Raw genomic sequence first — 18,850 nt, forward strand, 5'->3', positions numbered from 1 at the left:
TCTATCTTAAATATGTATTAAATATATTTAATATACTTATTTTATCAGAAACAACTTACTCTGGCTTGGTTCTGCTTAGTTGAATTACTTAGTTGAATTACTAAAAAGTAGAGAGAAACTTTAGTTCAAGCAGCCATGGAAACTAGAGAATATAGTAGGGTAAGGAAGGGACATGCTTGGTGGGGGTGGGAAATGGGGGATGTCGTGAAGACGATGAACAGAGATGTTTTCCTCTCACAAAGGAGTATAGGTAGTGGGAGGTTGGATTCCTGAGAAGCGTCTTGTACCAAAGGTCTTTATGAGGAGTGTTCTCAGGAGATATGCCTGAGAAAAGGGATTAAGACAGGATTGGGTTAAACTGTCATGCAAATGCAAAGGAATCTTCAGCCAGCCCTCCAGGGGCCTCTGGATCTAGAATAGCCCTGCAGAGTGATGCCCCATTCAAGTCAGGGCATTGGTCTTTGTCTCCCAGCATCAGCCAGTCACCTGCTACAGCTACCCCATGAGAAGGTCCATAACCTGCGCAAGGCACTTCCCTTCCTTGGACCACAGTTGTCAGTGAGGAGCAGAGCTGTACACACTCAGCAGCCAATATTCCCAGCTGCAAGGCTGTCCCAGGCCTGAGGAAGGTGTCTGGCTGAGTAGCACCGAGCCCACAGCGCAGAGCAAGAACAAAAGCCAGATTTGGGTCTGAAAAAAACTGTAATCTGAATGAAGCCTACTATCAGTTATTATCACGCCATAAGGATTTGTGAAGTACTGTTGATGTACCTCTCTAAAATCACGGTAGTCACAACCTGACACTTAAATTGGAAGCCTTAAAATCACCGTGAGGTTTTCTCCAGCCAAATAGTTCCAGATGTGCAGAGAGACATGACTTTAATCTCTGAGTCAGAGAGAGCAACAGACTGAATCTGATGGGAGAAACAGGCAAGATAATTGACTTATCTGCCTTATCTTTTTAGGCAGAAATTTCCATCGAGGCACCCTGCAAGGAGATGAATCTTTCCTACTCCCAAGTGTGTAATGAATATATGATGTTGCCCATAGGCTGCTAGAACAACCCATAATATTGTCAAAGAAGGCAGTAGGTGGCAGTTAGACTGGGAAAAAGGATCACTCAGTATGAACTCAGCGCTGACCTGATTAGCGGGTGACAAATGGGGCAGTGCAGCCAATGAAGTCCTGATACTAGTGACAACAAAAGATCACCAGGGGGCCCATGGACCTAGTAAAGCTGAAGCTAAATGTAGGACCCTTTAAGGGAACAGAGATGGTCAGTAATGCCTTGAAAAACTAACTCCTAGGGTGAGAGATACCAAGAAAAAGCAGCAACGTACAATGAGGCAGTAAGTGTGAGACCAAATTGGAATCTTGAAGCAAGGCAAGTCCTGACCCAGTAGCGCATGGTGCACATGTGTGGAGGTGGGGGAAGTTAGTGCCGCAGTAGCAGCGAGGGCCATTACGGGAGCTGCAGCAGCGGCAAGAACTTCTGGAACAGGTTCACAAATGCTGATGATGTCTGAGACATACTGCTTCCAACCTGGCCAGGTCATCATGAAAGCCAAGAGGTAGAAAAGACAGGTTTGGGATACGGGATATAAGGCAGAAAACGGGACAAGGTGGTGGACTGCTTTTAGCCACCCAAGGTTAAAATATCTCAGTGAAGAGGGATTGGAAATGAAAGCAAACACATCGGTACTATATGTACCTAGTAAGGTTTCTATGTGATAAATACTTAATAAATCAACGTGTGTCTTATTAATACTGTTATTTTATTTCTCTCCAATAGATTTCTTCCTTTTCCAAATGCCATTAGAGAAGCCATTCAAACTGTGTGAATGTAATGACACTTAACCTAAATTGACCTGGGATCACCATATAGTCATCACATTGACAGGGACTCTCTTGATGGAGTATTCCAAACACAAATGGTACAGACACCAGCTACCCAAAGGCAGTATGACCAGAAACTGTCCCTGATTTGGATGTTGCTAGGTAACAAAATTTTCCAAATGATATGCACACGAGGAGTTTCTGGCATGGATATGTCGATTTAGACGGTCATTAGCATTCATTATTAATAAAGAGATAAAACATAATTTTTTTCAACTACCAGCAATTTTCCTGATGTCAGAAATATGTCTTTTGCCCAAATCCTAGAGGGGAAATGTAATATAAAGTTGATTGCAACCCGTGACGGAAATTTTCCTGGACTTCTTTTAGCAACCATGTCATAGTTCCTTTTTTATATCAAATTTAATCTTTGAAAAGAGGAAACTTGCAAACCCAAGATAATAGTAAATATTAGTTACGTTGTAAAACCTTTAATTAAATTCATCTGAATAATAGATTGTTTCCATAGTAATGCTCACTGAGGGGGAAACTCTATATTACTACTACAGCTCTTCATCTTTGAATTAAAGAATAACTTTCAGCTCCAATGGAGAATAGTAAAAACACTGCGAATACCCTTTTAGAAACCAGTATATAGAAAATTTCTTTGTTCTTTAACTTGAGGTCTGAAAACTGATATGCAAATTTGAGGGAGTAATGTAGCTATTCAGGCAAATATATATTTTGTGTGTCAATTATTCAGAATATTGAGTCCAAAGCATACAAATACATTTTTAGTGGTTTAAATTAGTTAGATAATTGCTTAAATTACCAGCTGCATTTTGTGTGTATAGACTAAGCTGTTGTCAAAGCTTTTAGAGTAATTCAAACTTTTCTTTTAATAAGCACAAAAGTAGAAATGCTTCTTTGGTTCAGACAGTATGATTTTAATCATTTCAAAGATAATGGAATCTCCTTTGTCATACCTTAATAAGATTAAATTAGATTAAAAAGTTCACTTTTGAAAAGAACTGTAAGAATAAGAGACTATAAAAACTTAACTTTATTATACTTTTACATTTAGTTTCACTTAAAATTTACCTTTATAGTTTTATATAAACATTAATTAACATAGCCCAGTAGTTTTCAGATTTTAGCGGGTATCAGAATGACCTGAAGGGTTTGTTAAAACATAAACTGCCAAATTTCTGTGTCTCTGAATCAGTTGTTCTGATGTAAGGCCCAAGAATTTGCATTTCAAACATGTTGCAGGGTGATGCTGATGGACTTACCCTTGGGGAATCATTGACTAATGCCCATTCAGTAGGAAAATTAAAAAAAAAACACCTTAAATTACTCAATAAAAATAACTTATTCATTTTTTTTAATTTTACAAATATGTATTCGATACTTACTATTTGCAAGAGGTTAGGGATGCATGGAAAGGAAAATAACATCTCTGCTATGTACTAGAGGTGAAGAGTTCTTGGCCACTTTAAATAAGGAAGGTGTTTTCCAGTTTTCTACAGACCTTACCCTTCTCTCTACTTTTATTCATGGCTTTTTTCAGTCCTTTATGCTACTTGTCCAGTAGGCAAATGAATATGACCAATGTTGTAGTAAAGGCAGGCATGATGTCACAGAGGCAGGAACAGGTACATTTTTCTGGGTGAGTTCGGAACCCTGGACAGATGAAGAGTTCTTTGGAGCAAGCACCCTAGAGGGATGAAGGCATTCAAATAGAGGGGCTACCATGTTGTACAAACAAGGTGGTATAAAGCATGTTTCAAGGAACCACCACTGAAATATGGGATGTGATGGGGTGAAGGGATAGGACATAAAGCTAAAGAAGTAGCACAGATCAAACCACAGGTGTTTTGTATAATACACAGGACTTTGGAGTTTTATATTGTTAGTAACAAAGAACCATTTAAAGGATGGGTATTATAATTTGATGTAAAGTAGTGTGACATGTGATCCTGAAGAAAAGAGGCTGAAAGCAAGGATACCAGTTATGAGACCCTGCATCAGCCCAAGAAAGATGTGTTGTGGGCCTACTAGGCAATTACAGTGGGCTGTACAAGAGATAGCCACAAGGTGCACTTGACCAAATTTGATCACTTTGGTTGGGAGAAGAGATGATTAAAGATTAGCATAATCCCCATGTTTCCAGCTGTGGTGGCTTGGATGACACTGTTTGGGATGTATGAAGAGCAAGAGTTTTTGATGGAATGGATGGATGGTAACTGGAGATGGAAAGACAAGTCTTAACTTGAAATGCTAAATCTATAGAAATTTAAAAGTCTTCCAAAGGAGATGCCCAATGGACAGTTGGATACATGACGTTCTAAGTGGTAAGGAAAGTCCAGAGAAAGGTATGGGCTGGAGATACTGATTTGTGAGGGAGTCTTTACCCTGTAGGTCATGGATAAGTTTGCCCATCCAGGGTATATAGAGAAGATGACTAAGGAGAAGAATACTAAGAGTAGCTATTGGGAGATAAACAAACAGCATTTATGAGTAGAGTAAGATGAATAAGAAAATGGTATGAAATTGGCTGCCACAGAGATCAAAAGAAACAAAGGAGTATGGTGTCATGGAACATAAAACAACAGAGAGAAGAGAATCAGATTTAATAAGGTACATTCAACCTAGAGGGGAACATAGAGAGCACAACATAGAGAGTTCAATTACAGTGAGCAGAGAAATGAAGGAAATAAGAGAAGCAAATGAGGAAGTATGGGAAGTCTGAAAGCTTGGAAGAGACAACATAAATGAAGAAAGCCAGATAGAAACAAACAATAAAGACAGCTGAGGACTATCGCAAACTGGAGAATGCAGGCCCCATCAAAAGGTGTGGCCAGTATTCAGTTTCAGCCTATTGCAAACACGTAGTCAGATACTTGTGTTTTTCCAAAGTAAGCCAGAGATCTTCATTTTAGATGTCATATTCCAGTTTTTAAATGTTGGCAACAAACTTAACTAATTAAAAGTTTGAGAAAATATTATGAAATATAATCAATGTGTCTGTTGAAGTACAGGCTATTTTCAGCAGCATGAGTGCGAGCCAAAGAAAAGAGCCAGTGAAAATATTGGGAGCGGCGGGTGGGATTGGTGAGGACAGGTTTTGAAGGAATGGAAGAGAGAATGGGTTGCAAGTGGAATCTAAGCCTCAGTTAACATTATTGGGACATTTTTGTTGAGAGTGGGCTTGTTAAAGGAGTTCCTGCCTGCACCCTTCCCCTTGCTCTGAGGTGTGGGAAGTGAGTTTATTTGTGGGGACAAATGAGTGATTTAAGGTTAAGAGTGACTAGAAGCCAGATGAAAGTTTAAAATACTTGCCAAAGGAAAAAGTTCAAAGATCTGAAAAAAAAAATTAAGATCTCATGTACAGTTTTGACTTGCAGTATAATCATTTTTAAATTAAAAATGACAAAGTTCATCATTTTTCTGCAAGTAAATGAAACAATGTGGGCCTGTTTTCTTGTTGGGAAATATTTAAAGTTTAGTAAAATGAGAACACTTCAGAGATTTGTGATAGTGATGGTAAGAGTAAATTAAATAGATTTAAATTTAAACAGAAACTATTTTAAATTGATAAAAGGAGTGAAAATGTTATTAGTTAAAGTTTACTTGGGGATATGAGCTTAAGATCAATTTTCATAGTGGCTCAAAGTGAATCTTTGGTTTTAAAATAAGATAAAAACATAGAATGCATCTGTTCTCTGTTTGGATGTATAATGTTAATCGAGACTTTTTTGTTTAATTCAGGTTGCCCTAACTCCCTTGAAAATTTTTTAACAAATTAAAGTGTGTGTGTGTGTGTGTGTATGTGTGTGTGTGTGTGCATTTGTGAGTCAGACTGGTGATCCTAGACTCCTGCTATAAAATAGAACTCAACATATAAAGCTCAAATATACTTGTAACTAATTTAAAATAAAATGTTGATATATTTTAGTTAAAATAATAAAGTGAAAGTCTCTTAAATTTGATGACTATTAACTTTGAAATTAATAGTGTTACCAAAAACACATAATTTGGTTATCCTCTACATCCTGCAAATATTGCACAGGAACAGATATTAGAACAGAAAAAAAGAACACCTTTGCCCCATTCCATTAGTTCCTTTAGATGTGGCCCCCTTTTAGTTGGTAGGAAAAGTACAATCTTCTCTTCCATTTGGTATCATTTCCATTTTTCAGATTTTAGAGCTTTTCCAGAAACCATCAGTGAGAAAAGACTTAGTTGTATATTTTATTTGGAATTTATACTTTTTATGTGGCAACTAATTGACTTAATGATGCAGTGTTTATCAGTTTGGTAGACTTTTCAGTATAGTACTCTCTCCTGTACTTGCTCCATTCCAGGGTAAATAAGTCATTTATCTGTGGCTGGTTCTATACCTTTAACCTGTGAAAAATTAGTTTTTCCCATAGAAAGCTGCTCACTTTAGTTGGATAGGGTTCCTTATCCAGAAATTAGGCATTTGAATTGAGAAATGATTCACAACTTCATCTGATGCAAAACAAGTCTCTAGGTTTCCAGAATTTTCTCAGTCCTATTGATCATAGTCCCTTTTTATGATACATCTTTTCTATTGTGCATTTACCTTCTTTCCTATTGCTTCTCTATTTAAGACTTCATTCTTCTCACTTGCATTTCTTGTGTTTTCACTTCACAGGTTTTCCTTTATTTTGTCGTCACTTCAGGAGAGGCAATTAAATTTATAGAAACCCACATCTTCTTAAACAAACAGTAGCTTTTTCTGTATTACTCTCATTTAAATCCCAACACTCAGGGGCATACACTCCCACCCACACACTTAAGTGCTTCTTTTTTTATTTATTTAAATTTTAGTTGTTTGGGGCACCTGGGTGGCTCAGTCAGTTTAGCATCCAACTCTTGATTTTGGCTCGGGTCATGATCTCACAGTCATGAGAGAGCCCTGTGTTGGGCTCCACGGTCAGCATGGAGCCTGCTTGGAATTCTCTCTCTCCCTCTCTCTCTGCCCCTCCCCTGCTCATTCTCTCTCCCTCTCTCTCTCTCCTCTCAAAATAAAAAACTAAATATTAAAAAAATAATTAAACATGAAAAATTAAATTTAGTTCGTTAACATATAGTGCATTATTGGTTTCAGGAGTAGAACTCAGTGATTCATCACTTACATACCATACCTAGTGCTCAACCCAACAAGTGCCCTCCTCAATATCTATCACCCATCTAGCCCATCTCCCACCCATATCCCTTCATCAACCTTCAGTTTGTTCTATATAATTAAGAGTCTCTTGTGGTTTGTTTGCCTCTCTTCTTTATCCCTCTCCTTCCAATAGGTTCTTCTGTTTTGTTTCTTAAATTCCACATATGAGTGAAATAATATGGTATTTGCCTTTCTTTGATTGACTTATTTCATTTAGCGTAATACATTCTAGCTCCATCCATATCATTGCGAATAGCAAGATTTCATTTTTTTGATGGCCGAGTAATATTCCATTATGTGTGTGTATATATATATATATATATATATATATATATGTATATATATATGTTTATATATATAACCATATGTATATATATATAATCATATATATATATATATAATCTTATATATATATAAGATGTACCATATCTTCTTTATCCATTCATCAGTCCATGTACATTTGGGATCTCTTCATAGTTTGGCTACTGTTGATAATGTTGCTGTAAATACTGAGGTGCATGTACCCCTTTGAATCTATATTTTTGTATCCTTTGGGTAAATACCTAATAGTGCAATTGCTAGATAGTAGGGTAGTTCTATTTTCAGTTTCTTGAGGAACCTCCATACTGGCTGGAGTGGCTGCACTCCAGTTTTCATTCCCACCAACAGTGCAAGAGGGTTCCCCTTTCTTTGCACCCTCACCAACACCTGTTGCTTCTTGTGTTGTTAATTTTAGCCACTCTGACAGGTGTGAGGTGATATCTCCTTGTGGTTTTGATTTGTATTTCCCTGATGATGAATGATGTTGAGCATCTTTTTACGTGTCTATTAGCCTTCTGGATGTCTTCTTTGGAAAAGTGTCTATTCATGTCTTCTGTCAATTTCTTTACTGGGTTGAATAGCCCAGTATTTTTGGGTATTGAGTCTTACAAGTTCTTTATAGATTTTGTATACCAACCCTTTATCAGATATGTAGCTTGCAAACATCTTCTCCCATTCCATAGGCTGTCTTTTAGTTTTGTTGATTGTTTCCTTTGCTGTGCTGAAGGTTTTTATCTTGAAGAAGTCCCAATAGTTCATGTTTGCTTTTGTTTCCCTTGCTTTCAGCGACTTGTCTAGTAAGAAGATGGTCCAACTGAGGTCAAAGAGCTTGCTGCCTGTGTTCTCCTCTAGAATTATGATAATTTCTGTCTCACATTTATGTCTTCCATCCACTTTGAATTTATTTTTGTGTATGGCATAAGAACATCCAGTTCCATTCTTCTGCATGTTGCTGTCTAGTTTTCCCAGAATCATTTGTTGAAGATACTGTATTTTCTTCCTTGGATATTCTTTCCTGGTGTTTGAAGATTAGTTGGCCATATAGTTGTGGGTACTTACTTCTTATTTAGGTAAGAAATTAGGCATTTTGAAGGTTAATATGTTTCTTCAAAAAGAAGTGTATCAAAATTTGATTTTCTTTTCTTTCTTTTTTTGTTTGTTTTGGTGGTCACCACTAGAACAACAATGTTTGAAATAGCCAATATCAGTATTTTACATGGATAGGAAAACTATACTTTAAGAAAAAAAATTGGCAGGATTTTCCCCCAGATCAGAAATAATACAAAGTAGAAACTGGATAGTATCAGAAACTACCAAGTTCAATTTGTTTCTCTTTAAATTTTCTGCTTGATTTATCAACTCTTCAAAAATTAACATCAAGTAAAGGAAATTCCTCAGCATAACATGACAGAAGAGTATAATCAAAGCCAATATACTGGTTGTAAACAATGGGCCTTTGTAATGCTCTGGAAACAATTTTATCTGCATATTTATACTTTCTCCAATGACTCTGTATATGAGCTGCAGTGTAGGGAAACCACTCATATTCACAAACTAACAACCAACCTCTACTGAATTTGCTATGGCTTATACATGAGATGCTATTTTAATCATAGTGTAAAATTGCATAGATTATGTATTACATCCTGAGAGGCTACCGTATAGATTATCTTCCATTCAAGGAATCCAACTTTCAATTCTCCATTTGTATTTCAGTTTGAAATGAATACTTTATTTATTTTTTAAATTTTTTTAATGTTTATTTTTAAGAGACACAGAGACAGAATGCGAGTGGGTTAGGGGCAAAGAGAGAGGGAAACACAGAATCTGAAGCAGGCTCCAGGCTCCGAGCTGTCAGAACAGAGCCTGATGCGGGGCTCAAACCCACGAGCTGTGAGATCATGACCTGAGCTGAAGTCGGACGCTCAACCGACTGAGCCACCCAGGCGTCCCATGAATACTTTATTTTTAAAAAAATCCCCTTTTTTGCTATGCTGCTGATACACCACTCCCTTTTTCACTTCCATTCAAATTAATGGACCATGCAAGATAACTGTTCTATGGGAAAAATGAAGAATTTGTGATGACGATGAAGAAAAACATCAGGCATCCCCAAAACAACAGATTTTATTGACATTCACGACCAAAATACAGGCTGACATTACCTAAAGTATACTCTCAGGAATCATTCAGTAATGACTGAATTGATTAGTGGGAGATATAAAGAAATAAAAATGGTCATCAACTTAAAGGAACAAGACTTTAGTATTACAATACTTTTTTTTCAAGTACCTCAATTTTGTTTTTAAATATGTCACCAGGGAGACTGACACATAGGTGATTTTGATAAAAAGTTTCCCCCCCGAGTGTGATATTGTTCAGAGTAAGATATTTAGTATATTGGAATCATTTTACATTAATATATTTCTCCCATTATTTCTTTAATATAACACTGTACTAGCATCTGGACATACCTAAGGAAGTACCTGATACTATCAAAACTTCTCAGCTGGTATAGATTTGATTTAGTATTATACTTAGGTTTACAATATAGGCTTTTGAAACTGTGTTTTTTATTTTAGTTTTAGCTTGCTGTCTGAATTTATGTATAGAATAACAATTTCTTTTTTAAAATATTAAAGTTTTTTGACAAGGCCTAGCTCCCTACAGACAATAACAGATCCCTAAATTTCGATGTCCTCACGGATCTTCCTAAACACAGTAGAGACCAATAAATGAGACAAATAAAAGTATCCATAAACTATGCCTAAAGAGTAATTAGAGACAGAGACATTGTACACTTTAATTTACATATAAGCAGGCAAATAAATTCCTAAGAGTGGCAGAATTGGTTCCAGAAAGCACACTGCAATGGTGTTCAGCAGAAGTTTAGTGAAGAAAAGGGGAGTACAAAGGTCTCCTTGGGGTGACGGAAAACACATATCAAATACGGTTAACCCACAGATAAGGAGGAGGACTCCGCACTGTGTAAGAAATACTGAGAGCAGGTCTGTGACCTGAATGGTCAAAAGACTGGTTACTAGATAGACGATAAAAAGTAACTTGAAAAGTGCACAAGACCTCAATTAGCAGCTTTGGAAAAACACTGCTTCTTGGTGGGGGGCGGGGGAGGAAGACTAGTGGTGAGCACTGAATATATTTCACTAGAAATTTAAAGCCAAAAAAAAAAAAAAAGTGAGGGGGCAGCTGGGTGGCTCGGTTGGTTAAGCGTCCGACTTCGGCTCAGGTCATGATCTCATGGTCTGTGAGTTCGAGCCCGGCGTGGGGCTCTGTGCTGACAGCTCGGAGCCTGGAGCCTGTTTCAGATTCTGTGTCTCTTTCTCTCTCTCTCTGCCTCTCCCCTGATCATGCTCTGCCTCTCTCTGTCTCAAAAATAAATGTTAAAAAAATTAAAAAAAATTTAAAAAAAAATGTGAGAAGTATGTAAACATTATGGCCTCTGACCAGCTAGAAATACTGCAACAAAACAAAATGAGAGGAGAAGAAAACGTAGAAAAAGTTCACTGAGTACCTTGTTGGTAAAAGTTGGGAATAAAATAATATAATTTAAATTGACAAACTGAATGGTAGAAGCCCATTCTTAGGAGTGCAAAGATAAGAATTAGAACAGATAATATTATTAACTAAAATTACATGGTGGAAAGGGAAGGAAAAGAGTTACAGGCTAATTTTATTCTTGCTCATAGTAAGGAATCAAAATACAGTGTCTGAGGGAAAGGAGGAGAGATTAAGGACATTACATAAAATTAAAAATACAAATATTCTCAAATATAAAAACAAAAGCAAAAACAAGATAAAACAAACCAAAAACACACATTGGAGTTTAAAAAAAAAAAAAAACAAAGAAAACATAACATAATGAAATGTCTCAAATGTCTCAAGAGAGTATATTTAAGTGGTGCCTGGGTGGCTCAGTTGGTTAAGCTACTGACTCTTGATTTTGGCTCCGGTCATATCTCACAGTTCAAGAGTTTGAGGCCCACAGTGGGCTCTGCGTTGACAGCAGGGAGTTGGCTTGGGATTCTCTCTCTCTCTCTCTCTCTCTCTCTCTCTCTCTCTGCCCCCCCCGCCCACATGCACTCTCGCTCTCTCTCTCTCTCTCAAAATAAATAAATAAACATTTAAAAAGAGAGTATATTTTTTTAAATTAAAAAAAATTTTTTTTAACGTTTATTTATTTTTGAGACAGAGAGAGGCAGAGCATGAACAGGGGAGGGGCAGAGAGAGAGGGAGACACAGAATCTGAAGCAGGCTCCAGGCTCTGAGCCATCAGCACAGAGCCTGACACGGGGCTCGAACTCACGGACCGCGAGATCATGACCCGGGCCGAAGTCGTCCACTTAACCGACTGAGCCACCCAGGTGTCCCAAAAAGAGAGTATATTTAACATAGACTATATTAGTACTAAGAAAAAAGTTATATCAGTAAATATAAGTACCTATTAAAATTAAAAATTAAAAGACAAGTATTATTTTTTTCTTATAAGAAACAAAAGAAAACTTCACTCCACAACGTATAAAAAAAGCACAACTAAAACAAAGAAAGACTAGAAGATGGTTTAAATATATAAACAAGAAAATAAAACTGAAGAAATCTTTGAAAAGTAATAAAAGACAACTTTGCATAATTGTATTAAAATAAATTTTTTAAATCTACATAAAATTCTTGAGAAATAACATTTAGTAAAACTGATACTAGTTGAGATGGATGACTGGAATAATCCAATCTCTGGAGAAAAAAAAAAAAAAGGAAATTTGTCAAAAAGCTGCTCCATAAAGTAGTATCAGACCTAGAGGATTTCACAAGGAAATCATACTTAACTTTGAAAGTTCAGATAATCTCCAAATTATTTGATGGTTCTGTAGCACAGAACATAGAAAATAATCTCCAGATTATTTTCTGAAGGAATTATAGATTGATACCAATACCTGATGAAAGTGCACATAGACATACACACAAATTTCAGGTCAGTCTCCCTAAAGAATACTAATGTAAAGATCTTAAATTAATTTTAGATAAAGAGAGGCCAACTGCATAGTACAAAATAAATACATCATGGTCAATAGTGACTCCTTTCAGAGATGCACGAATAGTTCGATGTTAGTAACTCCATTAATAAAATTTACCGTAAAAATAAAGAAAAAGAATAGCACACTCATTTCAACAGATGCTGAAAAGGAAATTTACAAATTTCAACACCCATTCTTAATAAATATAAGTTAATGAAAAACTCTGCAAGTATAAGACACATACAACTCAAACCAAATACTGTCATTTGAATGAATAAAAACACTTGGCATTTACACAAAAATCAGGAACAAGGTATGATGTTTACCATCAATGACTTTTTCATAATATGTTGGAAGTAACAGCTAGCACAATTAAACAAGAGAAAACTATTAGATGTATAAGAATTGGAAAAGAAAATGTAAAACAGTCTCTATTTGATATGATAGACACTTGAAACATTCATAAGAGTCAATGTAAAAACCACTGCAAACTAAGAAAATTCACTAAGATAGTAGGATATAAAACTAACCTTCTAAGAAAAAAAAATCATTAGCCTCAGAAATAATCAGAAGATATAATGAAAGAGAAGATCCTATTTATAATAACAGCAATAACAAAAAGTTAAATGCCAAGTAGAAAACTACAGTGTAAGAAAAAATTTTAAACACTTCTGAAAGACACAAAAATTAGACTTAAAGATGAAGATACATATAATATTCTTGTATAAAATGACTCAACATCATAAAGATGTTAACATTCCTCAAATTAATTTATAAAAGTAATGAGAATCCAATTAAAAACCCAAAGAATTTTTTCCATATCTGAACAAGTTGCTTCTAAAGTTCATATTGAAAAAAAAATTTTTTTAAAAATGGGGCGCCTGGGTGGCTCAGTTGGCTGAGCGTCGGACTTCAGCTCAGGTCATGATCTCACAGCTCTTGAGTTCGAGCCCCACGTGGGCTCTGTGCTGACAGCTCGGAGCCTGGAGCCCGCTTTGGATTTTGTGTCTCTCTCTCTCTCTGCCCCTAACCCTCTTGCATTCTGTCTCTGTCTCTCTCAAAAATAAATAAACATTAAAAAAATTAAAGTTCATATAAAATTTTTAGCAAGAAATAACCCCAAACTCCTGAAAATTAAATTCAAGGGAAGCATGTCATATCAGAGATCAACTGTATATTTAAAACAATATGATTCTGAATGATAAATAAGCCAACAAAACCGAAGACAAAGTCCAGAAATATACTCAAGCAGATAAAGGAAGTTTAGTGTGTGATAAAGGTGGCATCTCAAATCATTGCTGAAAAGATAGACTTTCTAATAACTGATGTTGAAACAACTGGAGAGCCATTGCTAAAATGATAAATTAAATTTATATCTTGCACTATAAACCACGAAAAACAAAATAGATCGGAGATACTAAAAAAAAACATACAAGTTCTAGAAAAAGATTTTTTTACAACCTTGGGATGGTGAAAACTTCTGAAAATGGCTCAAAAATTCAGAATCAGCAAAGGAAAAGGTTCATTCATTTAGCTACATTACAAAAACAAACAAACAAACAAACAAACAACAGCAACAAAACCATTGCATGACACAAATTAGGAAAAGTTAAAAAAATATTTGTTGGGGAAGAGATTTGCCGCTTACTTTACAATTTGAAAGAAAAAGACAAACAATGTATATAGGAAATGGACAGCTGGCAGAAAAAGAAATATCTATAGTGCTTAAATATATGAACCTCATTCGTAATAAGAGAATTGTAAACTAAAACTAATTGAGGTACTACTTCTCACCTATCGTAATGATAAATATCGAGAAGACTGACTCCCTCTGTTAGCGTGGCTTTAGAGAAAAGATCTAATAAATTGCTGGTGGTAGTATAAAACGGTTCAAACCATAGGAAGGGGAGTTTAGTTGTATCTTAAAAAATTACATATGCATTTACCCTTTGACCTAGGAATCCCACTTATAGACTCTTACCCTGAAGATAATTTTCCAAAAATATACATGCGTGTTCACAATTCATTCTGGCATTATTTGTCATGATCAAAACGTAGAAACAACCATCACTAGGGGACTAGTTGAATTAACAATGGTATAACCAAGTCAAATGGCTTTGAAAGCTATTGATCAATTCTATAAGGCACCAAAGAGTAACAGCAGCTATGACTTTGTTTAATATAAATTTATTTTACCTAAAATGCAAACATATTTTGAGAACTGACTCAAAATGAAGAATGTATTAAAATTACTACAGTAGCAGAATATCAACAGCATTACGTGCATGTTGCCTTTTACTTACGGTTTACAGTTTTGACTGGTAATATTGGGTTTACCCTCTCTGGGGAGCCAGCGTTTTCCTCATCTGTCACATATTCAAAATTAATGATGAACATCATAGCCACGCCCTCTTGGTTTTTCACTGGAATTATGTGAGTGTTACAAATGAAAGTGGACCCTAAGGAGATGAAAAATGAATGTTAGGTCAAAAGCATGCCTTCATTTTGAAGTGTTAGTAATATTAAAATTCTAATAACCCCTTAGAATTTTCTATTGTAAACGATCACTGAAATTTAACAAAATAATTCGACTTTTATTTCATATTTCATTTCACATATATCTACATAAAAATCCACAAATTTTGCCATAGACTTTACAGGCAAATTCAGGTGCTACATTATGGAAAAATAGAATATCAAATCCCATTTGTTCTCACACACACCACTATAATAATATAAGGAACAAAAAGTATATTCTTTAACTTTTTAGAAAAACTCTTAGCTTTCTCATATATTTTGATTAATTCTGAAGCTATATAAAACAGCTGTGTAAATAATGAAGACAACTCCTATTATGACATCTTGATTTTAGTGTTAAGCAAATTATTCCTTTTTTCTCTTTTAATTGCCAGGATATAAAATAGTAAGTTATTGACTGTGTCTTAAATATGTTCCGATAATTCTTTCCTTTTTTTCTGCAAAATTCACAATGGCCAAATTATAATGGTTTGGCTTGTAATCTGTTAGAAAATGAGATCAAAATTTTGTATATTTTATTGTACTAATTTAATTCCTTCAACCAAAAATATGATATTCTTTTTAAAGCACTTATGGGGCTAATACACCTTTTATTAGAATCTTCTGAACATGAGATGAGCAAAGGGATGAATCAATTTACAATTAACCACTGCCACTCATCCTCAAACAGAAAATCCAAGATCCAAGATTTAGAGAACACTGTCAAGAAGTTGATTTCTTTTAAATTAGTTAGAACCAAGTATTTTCTTCAAGCAGCTTGCTCACATCTTTACCCTCTGCATATTTCTTTTTTTAGTCATGGTGATGGAAACGTCAGGTTAGGGATTTGTTTGGGTTCAAAAGTATTGTATTTTTTAAATGCAAAACTTCAGGAAGAGTTCTCAATCAGGTAATAGAATGTTTTTTTTGACTTGTTTGTTTGTTTGTTTGTTTTGTAACAACTGGCTGGGGCCATCTTGAATCTTGACAATGATAATTTAGTGTAGAGGCAGAAGCAGGTTGGGAGCAAGAGGGACCTGGCTTCAGAGGGAGATGTGAGAAAGTGAAACACCAAGAGTCTGAGGTCAGGGGCATTGGCAAGTAACAGGAGAATGTAGTTGGAATACCAACATCCATGAAGCCCAGTGGATGCTCGTATTCCAAAATGGTGTCCTATGCATGAGGAATCAAAAACAAAGTAAGTATGATAAAACCCTTTCCTTTCTTCTCATCCTCATCCCTGCAACATGGCTCCTACCGCCAGAGCCGAGAACAAAGTCTATTGCTAATACTGCTATCGATTGAGACATCACAGGTGGAAGAGATTTTGAGGGTGGGCCTGGAGATCTAATTATTGTTTATGAAAATTGTTTCTATTGGCAAACATGTTCTAATTTCCAAGGAACTGATTTTCAAAAACACTCTTAGAACACAGACTCTTTGTAAGTTGGGGATGCCTATGTGTTAGTTATGATTCAGATATTTATATGTCAGTAGTCTCCCAGATTTGAAATGTAGGAGAACTTATTTACAATTAATTTTATATTTTCTGTAAATATGGCCGTGGTTTTACAGATGTTGAAAAATGTGTTTTAAGAAAGACGTGCTGCACCTTCACAGTCTTCAGCTGTGTCTTCAATTCATTTAATAAAATAGTTAGCTAGAGCACTTGTCATAGTTTCCATGGTAACAAACGGGATGACTTTAGTAAACAGAAAATAAGTAATTTAAGACTGTTGCACTAGAACTAAAAATAGAATTGCTTCAGGCCAGGCATCAGAATACAAACTGGCTAAACAGACTGAGAAGATACTAGAAATAGCCATTGTGTATTCTGCTAATGAATCAAAACACATATTGATATTACCACTTAAAATGACATTTCCTAGATCATGTAGAGTATCATTGTGAATTCATAGATTTGTTACTTAGCAGTTTAAAATCTTTCAACAATTGAAGTATATTTATATTGCTGATTGTACAAAAAAACACAAAGCACAGAATTTTAAGAAATCAATAAATAAAAGATGTGGGAACAGAGATTTAATAGGCTTGTAATAGAGCACAGTAATTTTGCTTTTGGTAATAGGGGCAAAATCACGTATTGCAATACTAATGCTTGTAAATTTACTGGCTAGTGCTAAAAATCATAAAATTATAGTGCTTTATTAAAAAGTTCAGTTATACGCATTGGCTCCAAAGCATATTGAAAATATGTAATTAATCTGGGATTTACTGCCCACTAGCATTGTTTCCTGTGTGTTTCTATTAAGCAATATATCTCCTCTAAAGTCAACTGAAAATTCACATTTACATTTTTTTTCTCTTTTTAGTTTTTGGATTTAATGTCTCCATCAATCTTGCATAGCCTCCTGGAAAGCAGATTATTGAAAGGAGATACATGGACTTTAGAAGAGAAGGAGAACCAAATACATTTTGTAAAGCAAAAGCATTTTAGCTTGCATCATTCCGCAAACTCCAAGTTCTGTCAAGGTACTACTTTTGTAAAATAACATTATTTTAATAAGGCATTACTGGGCACTCCTAAATATTTTTCTTGAATGCAACATTGGGAGCAAGAGAAATGGAAATATCAGTCAGCAAACACTGATCTAGCAATTAATTTAAAAAAAACAGACACATTCAATAATATATAAATAAGAGAACTAAACAAATCTAGAAATAAAAAGCTGAGATCTTGTTAAAATGAATCAGTATTCAAACGGAATTAATAATGTTTGTTAAGAAGCTTATTTACAATAAGATTATCCAATAATTTTAAAATTATACATGCAATTATACAAATATTAGTTAAACCCAGATTCATTTCCACATTTTGTCTCCTGACTAAAAACATTCTCAAAACCGGGAGGGCCGCTTAGGAGGAATAACGCTCCTTAAAATAAAATGGCTCGAGTGTTAATTTTTAACGGTAGCCACAGAGCAAGCTGACTCAGAGTAATCTGAATAATTTTTCTTTTGTTAATAAAATTGTTGGCCCACTCCTTGCTTTCACATTTTAAAATAGTGACCAGAACTCCTTCCTTTGAACTGCTCTAAAGATGTTTTATTCTACCGTTTGTGTTCACAGGGCATCCTTGTGTCCCCTAAAATCAACAAATGTTTATTGAGCACCTAACATTGGGTCAAACGCTATTCTGAGTTCTCAGACCATGATGAAAAAGACGGCAATGATAAAAACAAAGGTTCTACTTCTACAGAATGTATATCAACACAATAAACAAATACAGAGATATCTAATATATCAAGTAAAAATAAGTACAATGAAGGAAGAGAAAGCAGAATAAGGTGATAGATCAGAAGGGAATGCATTTCCTTTGAAATGACATACAGGTGAAGCCATGAGATCAAAAGCTATATAGGCTAAGTGATGGAGTTGGCTATGTGGTTCCATGTACAGAGCTCAGCTGGCAGAGAAAGCTGCAAGTGTAAAAGGCTTTAGGTAGAAGCAGGGTTGTAAGCTCAAGGAACAATGTGGATGCCAGTAGGGCTAGGGCAGTATGTTGGTTGTAGGGTTGGAGTTAGAAGGCAGATAAAGTTGAAGAAGAAGTAGGGAGCCACACCATGTGTGGATGGATTTGGAATTTTCCTGAGTTAGACAAGGAGGCATTGGAAGGTTTTGTGCAGAGGTTGACATGACTTGCTTTAAATGTACCCCTTCCAGGGCGCCTGAGTGGCTCAGCCGGTTAAGCGTCCTATTTCGGCTCAGGTCATGATCTCAGAGTTCTAGGGCTCAGGCCCCACGTCAGGCTCTGCACTGATAGAGCCTGCTTGGATCCTTTGTTTCCCTCTCTCTCTGCCCCTCCCTCACTCATGCACATGCACGCGGTCTCTCTCTCTCTCAAAAATAAATAAACATTTAAAAAAAGTACCCTTCTCCAAAAGACCTGAACAAGACATTTTTCCAAAGAAGACACCCAGAAGGCTA

General features: G+C 35.7%; 1 protein-coding gene across 3 annotated transcripts in view; it reads right to left on the minus strand.

Moving 5' to 3' along the window:
- The window catches only part of KCNH7 (potassium voltage-gated channel subfamily H member 7), a 484,953-nt gene that overhangs the window by 144,196 nt on the left and 321,907 nt on the right, over positions 1 to 18,850 (minus strand). For all 3 annotated transcript variants that reach the window (XM_043576908.1, XM_043576909.1, XM_043576907.1), the window contains exon 3: positions 14,688 to 14,843. In XM_043576908.1, coding sequence (XP_043432843.1) covers positions 14,688 to 14,843 — 156 coding nt within the window. The remainder of the gene's footprint in view (positions 1 to 14,687; positions 14,844 to 18,850) is intronic.

Source organism: Prionailurus bengalensis, chromosome C1, assembly GCF_016509475.1.
Source record: "Prionailurus bengalensis isolate Pbe53 chromosome C1, Fcat_Pben_1.1_paternal_pri, whole genome shotgun sequence".
Classification (NCBI taxonomy): Eukaryota; Metazoa; Chordata; class Mammalia; order Carnivora; family Felidae; genus Prionailurus; species Prionailurus bengalensis.